The sequence below is a fragment of the Calliphora vicina genome, chromosome 1 (assembly GCF_958450345.1).
Source record: "Calliphora vicina chromosome 1, idCalVici1.1, whole genome shotgun sequence".
NCBI classification, from domain to species: Eukaryota; Metazoa; Arthropoda; class Insecta; order Diptera; family Calliphoridae; genus Calliphora; species Calliphora vicina.
The window spans coordinates 152,781-169,638 of record NC_088780.1 but is presented as its reverse complement, the minus strand read 5'-3'; the positions used below and the strand labels follow the sequence as shown (position 1 = coordinate 169,638).

General features: G+C 31.0%; 1 protein-coding gene across 1 annotated transcript in view; it reads left to right on the top strand.

Moving 5' to 3' along the window:
• Positions 1-16,858, top strand: part of 5-HT2B (5-hydroxytryptamine receptor 2B) — a 116,634-nt gene that overhangs the window by 82,033 nt on the left and 17,743 nt on the right. The window contains exons 4-5 of the mRNA XM_065498402.1: positions 7,330-7,468; positions 7,564-8,034. Coding sequence (XP_065354474.1) covers positions 7,330-7,468; positions 7,564-8,034 — 610 coding nt within the window. The remainder of the gene's footprint in view (positions 1-7,329; positions 7,469-7,563; positions 8,035-16,858) is intronic.

Sequence of the window (16,858 nt, the reverse complement as noted above, 5' to 3'; positions counted from 1 at the left end):
ATGTATGTATGTATGTATGTATGTATGTATGTATGTATGTATGTATGTATGTATGTATGTATGTATGTATGTATGTATGTATGTATGTATGTATGTATGTATGTATGTATGTATGTATGTATGTATGTATGTATGTATGTATGTATGTATGTATGTATGTATGTATGTATGTATGTATGTATGTATGTATGTATGTATGTATGTATGTATGTATGTATGTATGTATGTATGTATGTATGTATGTATGTATGTATGTATGTATGTATGTATGTATGTATGTATGTATGTATGTATGTATGTATGTATGTATGTATGTATGTATGTATGTATGTATGTATGTATGTATGTATGTATGTATGTATGTATGTATGTATGTATGTATGTATGTATGTATGTATGTATGTATGTATGTATGTATGTATGTATGTATGTATGTATGTATGTATGTATGTATGTATGTATGTATGTATGTATGTATGTATGTATGTATGTATGTATGTATGTATGTATGTATGTATGTATGTATGTATGTATGTATGTATGTATGTATGTATGTATGTATGTATGTATGTATGTATGTATGTATGTATGTATGTATGTATGTATGTATGTATGTATGTATGTATGTATGTATGTATGTATGTATGTATGTATGTATGTATGTATGTATGTATGTATGTATGTATGTATGTATGTATGTATGTATGTATGTATGTATGTATGTATGTATGTATGTATGTATGTATGTATGTATGTATGTATGTATGTATGTATGTATGTATGTATGTATGTATGTATGTATGTATGTATGTATGTATGTATGTATGTATGTATGTATGTATGTATGTATGTATGTATGTATGTATGTATGTATGTATGTATGTATGTATGTATGTATGTATGTATGTATGTATGTATGTATGTATGTATGTATGTATGTATGTATGTATGTATGTATGTATGTATGTATGTATGTATGTATGTATGTATGTATGTATGTATGTATGTATGTATGTATGTATGTATGTATGTATGTATGTATGTATGTATGTATGTATGTATGTATGTATGTATGTATGTATGTATGTATGTATGTATGTATGTATGTATGTATGTATGTATGTATGTATGTATGTATGTATGTATGTATGTATGTATGTATGTATGTATGTATGTATGTATGTATGTATGTATGTATGTATGTATGTATGTATGTATGTATGTATGTATGTATGTATGTATGTATGTATGTATGTATGTATGTATGTATGTATGTATGTATGTATGTATGTATGTATGTATGTATGTATGTATGTATGTATGTATGTATGTATGTATGTATGTATGTATGTATGTATGTATGTATGTATGTATGTATGTATGTATGTATGTATGTATGTATGTATGTATGTATGTATGTATGTATGTATGTATGTATGTATGTATGTATGTATGTATGTATGTATGTATGTATGTATGTATGTATGTATGTATGTATGTATGTATGTATGTATGTATGTATGTATGTATGTATGTATGTATGTATGTATGTATGTATGTATGTATGTATGTATGTATGTATGTATGTATGTATGTATGTATGTATGTATGTATGTATGTATGTATGTATGTATGTATGTATGTATGTATGTATGTATGTATGTATGTATGTATGTATGTATGTATGTATGTATGTATGTATGTATGTATGTATGTATGTATGTATGTATGTATGTATGTATGTATGTATGTATGTATGTATGTATGTATGTATGTATGTATGTATGTATGTATGTATGTATGTATGTATGTATGTATGTATGTATGTATGTATGTATGTATGTATGTATGTATGTATGTATGTATGTATGTATGTATGTATGTATGTATGTCAAGAATAAAAAATAAGTTTTGATTTCATTAGACATACTTTCTGCCAGTTCTGCTGCTCTTATACCATTTACGTCATAAAAACGTGATATAAAATACCATTTTAAACTGTCCCATTGTTCTATAATTCTTGCAATAACACCTTCTAAAGACAACCATCTTGTTTGGCAAACACCTAATATTTTATGAGATTTTACAGAACAGTATTCCTGAAATTCTTTAAGCTCGTTAATTCTTTTGGGACTATGATAGAAAAAAGTATATATATTACCACAAAGAAGCTCAATATTTTTTGGCAACAAGTTACATGCATAACTGGAGCAGAGTTGGAGTGAGTGACATGTGTAGTGTTTATAAAAAACCGACTTTTTAAAAAACCGGTTTGTCGGTTAACCGAAAATTCGCCTTTTTGAAAAAACCGGTTTTTCGGTTAACCGACATCGAAAAAACCAGTTAAACCGGTTAACCTTCATATATGTGTAGAAAACATAAAATGTCCAATAAAGTATATACAGCTTCAAATTTGTTATTTGAATTGTTAATATTAAATAACTATAAATATACAAAAGTCCATTTATTTTGTAAAAATTTCAAAATTATTATCTCAGTAAAATAAGTATAAATATATTACTAAATATATAATACATGTTTAAATTATTGGTTTATTCATTGAATTTCAATCAAAAAATGTAAATAATTTTTTTAATTAAATATTTCATAATTTTGAAATCTATTATCACCTCGACTTTCTGATATGAAACAGAAAATGTTACAAGTCCCAAAAAAAGACATATAAGATGTAAACGCACTTCCTCTTAGCTGTGATTATTTGTCATTATAAAAAAACTCCATTATCAGATTTCATAAATATTTCAAATAATGGATTTTAGAACGTTTTTTGTCTCTCTAACACTAATGAAATCAAATCTATTGAAAGAAGGTATGTACATCGAATTCAATTTAACGTTTGGTAAAATCATCACTAAGTTTTTAATGAATAATTAGTAAGATTTAGCCAAAATTTATAAAATTATGCGGAATTTAATTTTAATTTTTAATAGTTTCATTATGTGAAATTTATTCTGAAAAAGTTTTAAAGTAAACTCATCGTCCTCTACTATTTAGAATCATTGTAATTATTAAAAATATTAATCTTAAAAATATTAAATCAGCAGTTTAGGTTTCAAGTCAGACAAATAATGTGTATGCAATGAATATTAAAAATGAAGTAAAACGTGAGATTTGTTAATTTTAGTCACAAATTTTAAAAACCGGTTAACCGAGTGATAAAAACCGGATAAACCGGTTAACCTAAAATCAACATTTTAAATTAACCGGTTCGCAAAAAACCGAGATTTCGAAGAAAACCCGGTTTTTCGGTTAACCGGTTTATAAACACTAGACATGTGCACTTAATGTAAAACAAGTCAGTTTCATTAGTAAGTAACGTCACCAGCCATAACGTTAGCACCGTCTGTTACCAATCCGATCAAGTTTTTTAAAGGAACGTTATGTGTAGGGTTTTTATCCCGGTACAAATTTCCCGGGAATTTTGCCAATTTTTCACTACCCGATTCCCGGGATTTTTAGTCGGGAATCCCGGGAATTAAAAACTGACGAAACTACATTGAAAACAACTAAGAACTCCATTTTTTTCGCCAACAAACAGTGAAAATTTTTTTTACAGTTTTTTGCTTATATCTCGGCAATGCTTATATTTCGTATGAAAATTTAAAAAGTGAATTCATTATTTATAGAATTTATTTCTTATTGAATCATTTCTTTAAATTTCTTCTTCAAATCCATAACAAAATAGCTTCTCAAATTTATTAATTGATTAAATTTTTCTTCAATTCAAATCTAGTACAAAAAGGCTTAAGAAAATTTTTTGTCAATTAATTTATTTAACAAAAATTTAATCATTCTAAGTTTGAATAAATTCTGTTATTAATTAACTTTAAATTTAATTCAGTTTAAACAAAGGCTTTGGAATGAATCTAAAAAATTAAATATTAGGAATGGATTTATGGAATAAAAGGCTGACATTTTTCAATTACGGATTAAGATTTTAGTGAATTAAGCTCAAATTTTATTAATTAATTCGAAGCTCTGATATTTAATAATTATAACGCTAAGTTTTTATATGAAATTTGGCTATAATATTCCTAATTTACAGTATCATTATATATTTCGGGTACCCGGGAATGTAGAAAAAAATTTCCCGATTCCCGGGAATCAAAAAAGGTCGGAAATTAAAAACCCTAGTTATGTTCCGAAAAGAAATCTGTTATAAGTTGGAAAATTGAAACTGCATCTGCCTTAGTGATCTCTAATAATGCGATAAATCTATCTTGTAAATAAATACTTTTTGATCCAACCTACCAAAAATCAATTTAAACTACCTTCCTACCAAACGAAAAAAATCCTACCAAATTTGGTAGGAAAAGCCCAAAACGGCAACGCTGTTCGTATTAACCACAAGAAAAAACTTTTAAACAAGCATATACAAGCGTGAGTGCATGAGAGTTAAATTGTTAAAATTCCGCGTGTTATTCATTCACGATTATAAAATCAATGGATGGAAAACTAAACTGAAATAAAGAAAAGTAATTGGTAAAAGTTTATTATTGTTTATCTCATTATAATACAAGAATATAGCCACGTCCAGGCCTGACTCACACGTGACTCTCGTATTATTAATCACAACACTTGCACATCTCTTATAAAACAAAAAAAAAACAATGACAATAACAACAACAACGACAACGACAGCAATAAAACGTTTATCAGAATCGAAAAGTGCTTTTTGATGGTAGGCTTACAGGGTGAAGCTTTTACTAATTAACATATAACTTATGAGGCGCACAGATGCGCAACCTAATTTTTTCTGAAACAACGCCTAACTGTCCAGGCTTTTAAATTATATTAAATTCTCTGCCCAGCTGAGCCCAGCTAATAACCTTATGTCCATTTGAACTGACAAAATCCATTTTTTTGCAATTCCAATATTAAAACTATTAGCAAAGCCACTACCACAAATAATTCAAATTTAAATTTAACCAAAACATATCAATAAATACTTGAACTTGATGGTTGCAGATTTGTTAATTTTTTTAAATTACCTATCACAAATAGTATTTATTTGCGCAATTTTTTATTTTTTTTATAAATTTTTTAGGTTTTTTTCTCACAATATGTAATTTCAACACGTGACTATAAAAATACCTTTTAATATTTCACATTAATTTTTTGCCTGCTGATGTAGAATTTTGTGCTCTTTAAGCTGGCACTTTCAATTTTCACGATACTTGAAATTTGTTTTTTCAATTAATCCGCAAAATTAGTATGTTTGACCCCTCTGTGAGTCGTGGGAAATTTTATTAAAATCGGATTATCGGTTTAGAACTTACAAGTTTATTTGTACTTTTTTTATTTTTCATTCCCAATTCCGGCCAAAAATATTTTTTTTTGTTTTTTTTAATTTTTATAAAATTTTTCACTTCAGAATATACAGTGTCAGTATTATTTTGGCGATAAAGTAACTATATGGTTATTTATAGTGCTGTAAAGTCAAAGGTTTTTTCTTGTCATTTTAATATTAGAAAAATGTGATTTTTTTACTTTTGAATTGAAGTATCCTGTGTTTTTTTCTTTGAAGTTTTTTTTTTTTTGCAAATTAGCACATGTTATTATAACACAGTTAGCAGTTAACCATTCCACGTAGTTATTACGGAGTTTTTGCGTGTTCTTTTTGTATAAAAGTGAAGTGATTAGGAACTAGTTTTAAATCTATAGAAACTAAATTAAAAAAAAAAGTTTGAAAGGCCAGAACTAATTAAAAGCGGCTATTAGAGGTTAAGTGTAAATTACATCTAATACTGTAAAGTATCAAGAGTAAGTACTTTAAATTTCAGCTGCAATTATCTGCGATTCCAATAACCAGAACGATTTCAGTGCCTTCATATTTTACACATTTTTTTTTGTATTTTTTTGGTCAATTTCAAAAATTATGTATCTTTGAGAGTTATTTACGTCTATGCTGATTTGGCAAAACCATGTATTTGTGTGTCGAAATTTTTTCAATGGATCATTTATGTTATTTTTAATTATAAACCTAATTGAAGCCATATATGTACAAAAATTACATACTTTTTTCGATACTTCTATAACGTCAATGTTTATTTGGCCAACTCCTATATGCAATTTATAATATTTTTTGCGATGGATCAAGTGTTTTGTACTTAAATGTACATAAAATTTCAGGTATTTACATGAATAACCTAATTTTTCCGATAATTTTAAAACGTCCATGATTGCTTGGCCAAACCCGGTGTATTTATTGCGAAATTTGTACGACCATTTTTTTCAATCACCTATGCTATTCTTCATTTTTGGACTAAATTTCAGGCATTTACATGAATAACCTAATTTTTTCGATACTTTTAAAACGTACATGATTGTTTGGCCAAACCCATATATGTAATCCGAAATTTGAATGACCAATTTTATTCAATCACCTATGCTATTCTTTATTTTTGGACTAAATTTCAGCCACTTACATGCTATTTTTTTGATACTTTTAGAACATCCATGCTTTTTTGGCCAAACCCTGTATTTGAACATCGAAATATTTATCGATCGATCGGTTATGTTATTCTTAATACAAATACCAAATTTCAAACATTTTTATGAAGAAGAAAGAAGAAAGGATTTTTGGCCGGAATTGACCACCCAAAATATCGGTTTTAGGTTCTCGCACAACCACAATATGAGTTTTTGTAACCTCGGGTGTAGTTTATTGATAATCTCCTCCATTTGCAAAGATTCATCTTTTTTGCCATTTTTTCCTTTCGAACAATCCCAACGAAAGGAAATTTTTCGCGTTAAAATTGGGTAAATAATGGTACTTTTTTCGATATCTTAAAAAAATTGCCTATTTAAGTACTGGTTTTTAAACATTTGCAATAAACCTTTCCGGCACGTGTTCTATTTATTCGATTGCACTTAAATTTTGCAGTAGTTAGTTTTAGCGACTAATGAATAAAATAAGACCCATCCAAAGCAAATCTAATTTTGATGTTAGAAGGGCATGTCTAATGCACATATAGTATATGTAGATTGCAATAGGAAATGTAATGACTGGTTTTAATGGAAATTTTTGGTAAACCATCTGCAACACATGCCAATGACGTGGAATATTCTCATAAAATATTAGTGCAGTCAGCAAATAGTAGATTAATTGCTATCATTGCAAAATAAATGAATTTTTTGTGTGGTTTGCTTTGAATAGGTCTTATTTTATTCATTATTAGTTAGCCGATTATATTAAATTACATTAAACACATAACTTTAATCACTTTTTAAATTTTAAACTAATGTTATAACTTATTTTCAAATGCTGCAATTTGCTTTGATATTTCATAAAATGAACACTTACAGAGAGACGTCGTACATGGCGACGTCTATTAAAAACTGGCCATAGTACAACTTCTGCCGTAGCACATGCCCATTCGGCCAATTCTACCGATACTGAGTTATCAACATTAGATAATCATGAACTGTGGTTACCGGAGTCAAGGTATTGTGGTATTCGATTTTATATTATGCCGTACATTTTGAATCTAATTTACTGAAAAATTAAAATTGTTTCAATTCTATTTTATTTATATGCAGTGTACATGAGTCTAAGCTTACAACAATGACTGCATTGCAACAATTTGGTGCCGAAATGCTTAAACTATCGAGAGGTTTAGAATCAGTGGGCTCATCGTCAACTACATCCCCTACAAAATCCGAATTATCCAGTGGCCTTCTGTTGCCTTTCCCACACATGCCTCTACAAAAACAAAACTCTTTGCAACAATACTTTTTGCCCCACCACCACCAACAATTTCAAACGCATCATCACCAACACTCACACCATCAATTGCAATTACATACAACTTCCAATCAACAACAATTATCCGCTGGCCATCAGTCGTCGAAGAATCTAGAACAACAACAGGAGCATAATTTATTCGAACAGCAAAAGTTTATAAAGAATCATGAATATCGCACAATTACTGCATCGTCATCAGTAAAAAACCCTACAAAACCATTGTTACCAGCCATGAATTTCTCACAGGATTTTAAAACACGAAAGCGGTAAGTGCACTGTATCACGAATGTGTTAGTACCACTTGAAATAAAAACTAAAACGCGAACTTAAAAATATTTACATATATTAACGAGCAAAAAAGTAATATCCAATGCTCAGAAATATCCCCACATAAATAATTGAAAATAAATGAAACTAAGCATTTCTTACAATTTTACGGAATTAATGTTTGCAATTGTACCACTTCTTAATGTACCGCGAAATAACTCCCATCAAAAATGAACTAATATCCAAATTAAATAAAAAAAATTAAATAACTACTGTTAATTGAAGTAGCCCAAGCTCCAGATTCCAATAGATTATTAACACCAGATCAATTTTTAAATATTGTTTTATTTAAGAATGTTTGATTACAATATAAGTGGTGTTGAAATTCCTACAAACATTTACAAAATTAATACAAATATCTTCAAAACAAACAATAGATTTACAAACTTTTTTAGTTTGGACTCGGAGCAAGCTTTTTGGTTTAAATAATTTATCGTTAAACTTCACAAAATAATTTTAGCTTTGATATGCCTCAAGAATCTTTAATTTTTACGATAGCGCGTAGGCAGTGTCGGTAACAACTACCAAAGGGTAAAATGAAATTATTCCCAATAATCGTCGGTTTCATAATTCTAAAAATATAGTCCAAAAAAATTCGAAATAACTCCCAATGAAATAAATCCAAATAGAAATTAAATAATTCTCATTCCGAAGTAATTTAGTAAATGCCTCGTAAACTGTGCAATCTGTGCATTTTTACTAGCGTCGCCGCTTTGGTAGTTTGAAGTTAGCAAATTGGCTTTTGGTAGTTTGGTTGGTTTGTTCCGATATTTGTCGTATTTTGGTAGGCTACGATATTTCTGAATACAGAAGTATTTTTAAGAACAAAATAATTAAAATAATAACGAAAAAACTACTTATGTTAAGCCAAAATAATAAAACTACATATTTGCAAAATATGAAGATAGCATTTTCTAAAATATTTAGTTTAGTCAGGTAAATGTGTATTTATTTAGTAGTGTTGAGTTCAAAAAATGCCAAAGAGGGCCCTCAAAACATTTATTTTCTAATAATATGTGTTGAACTCTGCTTCAATATCATTCTTCCTCTGGATAATTTTATAGCAGCAATAATATAATTTTAAGTTAACTATTAATTATATAGGTGTTTTTGTCGACAGTCAGGCGGCACTTCTCTCACTGAATGCCTACACAAATTCATCTTCACTAGTTAGGCAATGTAAGAATTCTCTGTCAAGGCTAGGTCGTCTATCTGATATTACTTTGGTTTGGGTACCTGCGCACAGGGACCACTACGGTAATGAACAGGCAGACGAACTAGCCAGAATGGGATCTGCCTTAGATATCTCCAATGCGGTCTCAGCAGCAATTCCACTGGGGACTATTAAAGGTATCATCTTCAGACATTTTCTTACAAAGGCTGAGAATAGATGGCGTAATTTAGACACATGTAGGGTAGCCAAGTTGATGTGGCCATCTTTTAACGAAAAACGCACTATGCAACTGATAACCCGGAATAGAAGGGATATATCAAGGTTGATGGCAGTATTAACGGGACACTGGGCGTTAGGCAAGCACGCAAATCGCCTGGGACTCTCCTTTAACGACCATTGTCGTAGTTGTAAGGATAGGGAAAAAAAGGAAACGACTTTCCACCTTCTCTGCGAATGCCCAGCTCTGAGTGTCAAGAGACATAAATTCATGGGCAACTATACATTGACCAACCTTGGTGAGGTAGCCGGGTCTAAACTCAATGACCTACTAAGATATCTCACAGCTACAGGTTGGGTCTAGCTAGCACTTTTTAGTTACATTGCGATGTAAACAATACATCTGACGAGTGGTGTGGTCTCATCAAAACGGGGCCCCTTCGACTCTACTTGATTGTTCGCACGTAGTGAACTATCACGTAAACCAACCAACTATTAATTTTGAAACGAATTCATATAGCATTTCTCAAATATTTTAAATTTGGTAGGCTTTGGTAGTTATACCCTACACCACCATAGTGGGGAGGGTATTATTTTTAATTAGAAATTTGGTAGGAAAAATATTTTATGAGTGGCAACGCTGATTTTTACACTCTCGCAAATGAACTGTCAAAAAATTTATGGAAATTCGATAAGTTTGCGCGACAATTTAGGCTCGCAAACTTGAATTTAAGTGTGTTCGCTTACTTTCCAGTAAAATTATCCAGTAACTTTAATTTAGAGCGTAAAAATACATTTACTCTCAATGAAAAAAATATCCAAAAAAGTACGCGAACAACAATTTGTAAAAATAAGTTGTATTTTATTATAAATCCATTTAAAACGTTTGTTTTGTTTTACTTCTTTTCTTTGAAAGACTTGTAAATTGTGTTAATTTTCAACTTTTTTGTTTTGTTTACATTTGCAACAATAAAAGTAAACGAACGGAATCCCGTAACTTCCAGTAATAATTTGTACAAATTATTACAAATTATCAAGTACGCGAACACAACTTTTATTGTGCAAATTGATGACTCAGCTGTTTTTGTTTACTTTTATTTATAAGAAATAAAAACCAAATAAAACAAGTAAGAAAGTATGGTCGGTCAAGCCCGACCATATAATACCCTACACTAAGTAAAAGAGCAAAAACAAATTTTCTTTTAAAATTTAAATAATTTATATTTTTGAGTGATTTTCGGAAGTGGGGTTATATGGGGGCTATGACCAATTATGGACCGATCACCATGAAATTAGGTCGTGTGATTTATGTCTATATTAAAGTTAACTATGTTGAATTTTGTGTGTTTACCAACATTTTTAAGCGATTTATGCACGTTAAAGTGATTTTCGGAAGCGGGTCTATATGGGAGCTATGACTAATTATGGACCGATCATAACAAAATTTGGTGACATGAATTTTGTGTATATAAAACTTATTTGGAGCGCAATTTGTGGAGATACATATATATATTAAACATTTTTGACCGATAAAGTCCAATTTCGGGAGGACATTTGTATGGGGGCTAGGTGAAATAGTGGACCGATTTCAGCCAGTTTCAATAGGCTTGGTCCTTGGGCCAAAAAAATAATATGTACCAAATATGATCGAAATATCTTCAAAATTGCGACCTGTACTCTGCGCACAAGGTTTACATGGACAGTCAGCCAGCCAGCCGACCAGACGGACGGACGGACATCGCTTAATCGACTCAGAAAGTGATTCTAATTCGATCGGTATACTTTAAGGTGGGTGTTAGACTAATATTTTTGGGCGTTACAAACATCTGCACAAACGCATAATACCCTCCCCACTACGGTGGTGTAGGGTATAAAAATTCCAAGAGAGACCGAATGGCAATTTGTTAAAAGATATAGGGAGTGAAGAAAGTGAAAAAATGTTAAATTAAAAAGCCGTCGGCAAATTGAAATTTATTTATTGCAAACACATAGTGATCGGGAATAAAATTTCTTGTGCACAATCATTTATCCTGAATGAAATATCCACTACTTCTATACGGCGCGCCGTCCAAGAGTTGGAGTTTTACGTGAGTTTTCCTAAAAAATAATATTATTAAAATTATTAAATTGAGCAATAAATATAGGTACACTAAGGTGGACCCCCAATGTATGAACAAATTTAAAACTCATCTGTTTCAAAAACGAAGGGCAGTTTTGTGTGAGGTTAGGATAAAAAAAAATCCGAAAAAAATTTCAGCTCGATCGGTTAAAAATTGGCGTGCCGCACGGGGGTCAAAGTTCGTGAGAACGAAATTGGTGGTAAATGGATAGAAAAAGGTGCATAACTACTCAGGAGTCACCCCTAGGTAGGTAAACTGTATGAGCAACCCCCATTATTTTCGTATCCCCAATATTTTTCTAGAACAAACATACCCCCTATCTCCAACCGTTCAGGGGGTCCCCATACAAAAAAACTGAATTTTCGCGAAAATTTTCCAAATTAAATATTAATGGAATTACACAAAGTATAAATATGTTCTAAACTTCATTTCGTGAATTACACTTCACATTTTACTAACATTAATTAAACACCCATTTCTATTGTCAAAGAACGCAAAAAAGTGAATAGACCAATTGGCTTGTTCATTGAGTTTTATTTTATTTAGCAATGTAATCATAAAATGCCCCTTTAATAATGAGCGGTTGTACCTAAGACAGGTAATATTTAAAATTTTTAAAAACATTACATTTTTAATTCCATAAAAATGATTTTTGTTTTATGGCTTATATTCCACGTATTCATTTTTAAGTAATAATATAACAGGTAATATTACTAAATATTGTCAAATTTTCCAAACAACATTGAAAAACCCATTGATGTACTTTCGTGTTTTTTATTTCGACCTGATATATAAATCTAAATTTCAGTTATATTTTTATTGGTTTTTTACGAAGATTATATATAGGTAAAAATATATTCAATGAATTTTAAAAACTTACCTAAATTCATTGAGAAACATTTGCATAACATTTTTTAAAATATACACCTTATTTTATGTACATAAAAGTATTGACCTTTTAGTTGTTCTATGACTTTTATAAATAAAACATACAAACTGTATGTAAAAGCAAAAAATTAAAAAATAACTGTAATTTTAAAGTAAATTTATGAGCTGTGAAAGTGAATAATTCTTCATTTAAATTAAAATTAACAGTAGTTCTGGAAAAAGTGAGTACAAAGAAATAAAACAATTAAAACTAAAACCTAAAAACTAAATTTTTCAATAGAACAGGTTCGCATTTGAATTGCAATGGCATCATCAACGACAAAAATTAATTTGAGATCGCAACAGCATAACCTTTATTTGATTGAATATGTTATTCCGCAGCTGTTGGGATCAAAATTGCCGTCTAAAAAAGAAGTTCTTGGTGTATTTTTTTTTCACACTCGTACACTAAAATTGGAAGTGCGAAAAAGTACAACAATGGCTGCAAACGAAGTGCTCCTTTTCTGGAATAAAGCACGAATTCCGACCCGAGACAAGTCTTCGGTCATAAAGCAAATTGAGAAGCTGTACCAGAAGTGGAGGAAATTGAACAAGAGCTCAACAAGAGGAGGAACGTCGCATAAAGTAAAAGAGGATAAGTTTGTCGAAGAATTAGACGATCTCTTCGATATAGCTCATGTTAATGCACTCACCACGATTAAAATAGAGGAGGATAAAAAGTTTTTGCTTGCACAGAGGAAAAAAGGCCGCCCAGGCAGCATGATTGGCATTGACATGGCTCTTGTAGGCATTGAAAAACGAAAATTGGAACGAGAAGAGGCTGATGAACGGCGATTACGAGCAACTACTAAAATTAATACCTTAGTAATGGGTACAGTGCAATTCACATCATCTACCGAATCGTCAGACAATGTTGGCGCTGGTGGAATGGAATTGGAAGTGGACGCTCTACCGTCGGCTTCGGAAGTTGTTAAAAGAGGAACACAGTTATTTATCAATGAACGGATCGTTTCTGCTTTGGATAAATGCATGATATCTGACCGAAATGCAATGCATTTAATGGCTGCAGTAGCTGAAGGACTTGGTCACAACGTATCAAATTGCTCGTCAATTCGAAGATACCGTACTGCAAATCGACAAAAAATCGCTGATTTTGTAAAGGAGAACTTATATGTAAGGTTACTTTTCTTATACCAATTTAATTTCAATACTAATATACATATTTTATTCCATTACAGTTGAAGGCAACAGCATTTACTGGAATATTTACTGCAAGACATTACAGGAATGAATAAGATTGATCGCCTTCCGGTTATTGTAACTAATGGCGAAATCGAACAAATATTAGGCGTTCCAAAACTAGATTGTGGAAAAGGCAAAAATATTGCAGCGGCCGTTTATCAACTACTGGTAGAATGGAACCTTTCGAAACGAGTTCAAGCCATGTCTTTTGACACGACATCATCAAACACCGGTGAATTTGCAGGAGCTGCAGTTTTACTTGAACAGTTATTAGAGAGAGATTTGATGCATCTTCCATGTAGACATCACATATATGAATTGGTGCTAAGAGCAGTGTTCGAAGATTTGATGCATCTTCCATGTAGACATCACATATATGAATTGGTGCTAAGAGCAGTGTTCGAAGAAAAAATTGGAAAAACTTTTCCTCCAGATGTTTCTCTGTTTCGCCGTTTCCAGCAGAATTGGGAAAAAATCAATCAGAATGCATTCGAAACTGGAGTGAGCGATGAGATCGTTGCTTCGAAATTAATTACTGCTCCAGATGACATCATTACTTTTTGCATGGTCCAACTACAGAAAAGACAACGTCGTAACGACTATAAGGAACTATTGGAACTGGTTGTTTTATTCCTTGGAGGCGATTTTGGCGAATATAAGTTTAAAGAACTCATACCTATTCACCACGCACGATGGATGCTAAAGCAATTTATTCACTGAAAATATTTATGTTCAGAGACCAATTTAAACTGGCAAAGTCACAATTGGATGGAATTCGAGATGTCTGTGTGTTTATTGTTCGTCTGTACGTGAAAGTCTGGTATCGCTGTACTGAAGCTGTCAAAGCGCCCAATCAGGACTTCAACTTTTTGAAAGCACTTCCTTAAATACACAGACTTGGATAAGAATTTGTCAAAAGTAATGGTAACAAAGTTTATCAGACATTTGTGGTATCTGGCGGAGGAGGCTATAGCTCTCGCCTACTTTGATTCAGATGTTTCGTGTGACATAAAACGAAAAATGTTGGCAATTATGTGCATATATGATGGAAAAGAAATCCTTGAAGAAAAAGACAAGGAAGTTCAACTTGAAAAAGATGAAGAAACTGGAGAAGAAGATGATGATTGGGATGAAGATGATGAAGGACCTATCCGAAGCATGAAAAAAAATTGCGGTTAATTTTGCAGAAGTAACTGAGCAATTTTTGTCGAATGACTTGAGCGCTTTCGTAACTGTGAAAACTATAAACTTTTTTCTACGCTTCAACTTGCCGCATGAATTTATACGATATCCGCCGGAAACGTGGCCACAGCGCGAAGATTATCAGCAAGCACTAAAAATTGTTGAAAAAATTCACGTAGTAAACGACACCGCTGAAAGAGGCGTGAAAATGATGGAGGACTACAATAAAATATTGTGCAGGAACGAAGAGGAAAAGCAATATTTGATTCAAGTTGTCGGTGATTATCGCAAAAAATATCCGAGTTTTGAAAAAAGAAATTTAATATAGCATAACATAATTATTCATAAATAACATCAATAAACTAATTTATTTTATTGTAATAGTAATTGTATACATTTTTTTTCTATATTGGAGAATTTTCGTGAAAATTCAGTTGTTTTGTATGGGGACCCCCTGAACGGTTGGAGATAGGGGGTATGTTTGTTCTAGAAAAATATTGGGGGTACGAAAATAATGGGGGTTGCTCATACATTTTACCTACCTACGGGTGACTCCTGAGTAGTTATGCACCTTTTTCTATCCATTTCAAAAAATTTAATAACAGTTATTTTTGGTCTCTGATTATATCACGTAATAGTCCATTAAATCGCAGATTTTACTTTAGATACAAAAAATATATTTTTTTTTTGTTTGTACTAGTTCGTACTCTCAAGGGTTAATTGTCGTATTGGTAAACAAAGCCTAGTAGTAGATTGTTGCTAGTTTTTCAACAAGTACTGGAATTAAATACAACAAGACAATTTATCCAAAAACAAATAGTGCAGAATAGGTTGACGAACTTTATTATATACTAATTTTTGTGAGCAGCTGATCGCATAGTCCAGTACTTTAAAAGCATCAATTCTTCGAAAAATCATTTTGTCCAAATTATTGATTTTCTTTGTGGTTTCGAATAATTTTACATTTTCGTTTGGTGAATAATCCACTTACGGTGATTCAATTTACAAAAGTCCAATTAATTTTTTGATTTAAATTGTTTGAAACCGATTATAAAGTTTGAAGCCGATTATAAAGATAATCGTTATCCAATTAATTCTATTCGTGCGTTAGAAGTCCATAAATGTGAACTCAAGTCTACCTGGTCTACAGCATATGAAAAATTTTTATTCGATATGGAAAACGAAGTGGAAAGAGAGGAAAACGCTACCGGAGAAGTTGATGATTTGGAAGCTTTTAAAGATAAATACAAAAGTACTTATATTACTTATTGTAAAATATTTATAAAATTGTCCGAACTTACAGATACCATTCGTGATCAATCACGTGTAGGGAATTCCCGTAAAATTTAAATTTTTTTCCCGGGAAAAACGGGAAATTTAAAATTAATTAATAATACTTTAATACTATGAAATATAACATCTCTGTTTGATGAATGGCTTGTTCCAAATATTAGTGGTGGTTTTAAACCCCATTAAGGATTCAGTAGAAGCATTTTTGTTATGATTAACACTCTTTATGAACAGTTGTTATCTAAAAATTCTACGATTTCTCAAAAAATGGTTCATGCTATAAAATGTAATGTTAATAAACAATATAACAGCAGACTTATATAAATTTCCTAATAACTTCACAACATAATAAGCTAAATTATAATACAAAAATACAATGTTCATACATACGAATATTTGACCGCAATGTTCCCTCATCAGTTCAAAGCGATGATGATGTTTCCGAAATACAAATGGAGCAAAATTTTAGAAACGAATTAGATTATTCAATCAATATTGAAAAAGAAAATCCTAAACATTTAAAATCAAATGCTGAAAGTCGTTTTAAGAGGGAATTAGTTTTATTTGAAGCAAGTAGCAATCGGAGAAAAAATTTAGATTGTCTTTATAATGCTTTATTAACGATAAAGCCACCTCCTGTTTAAAGCGAAA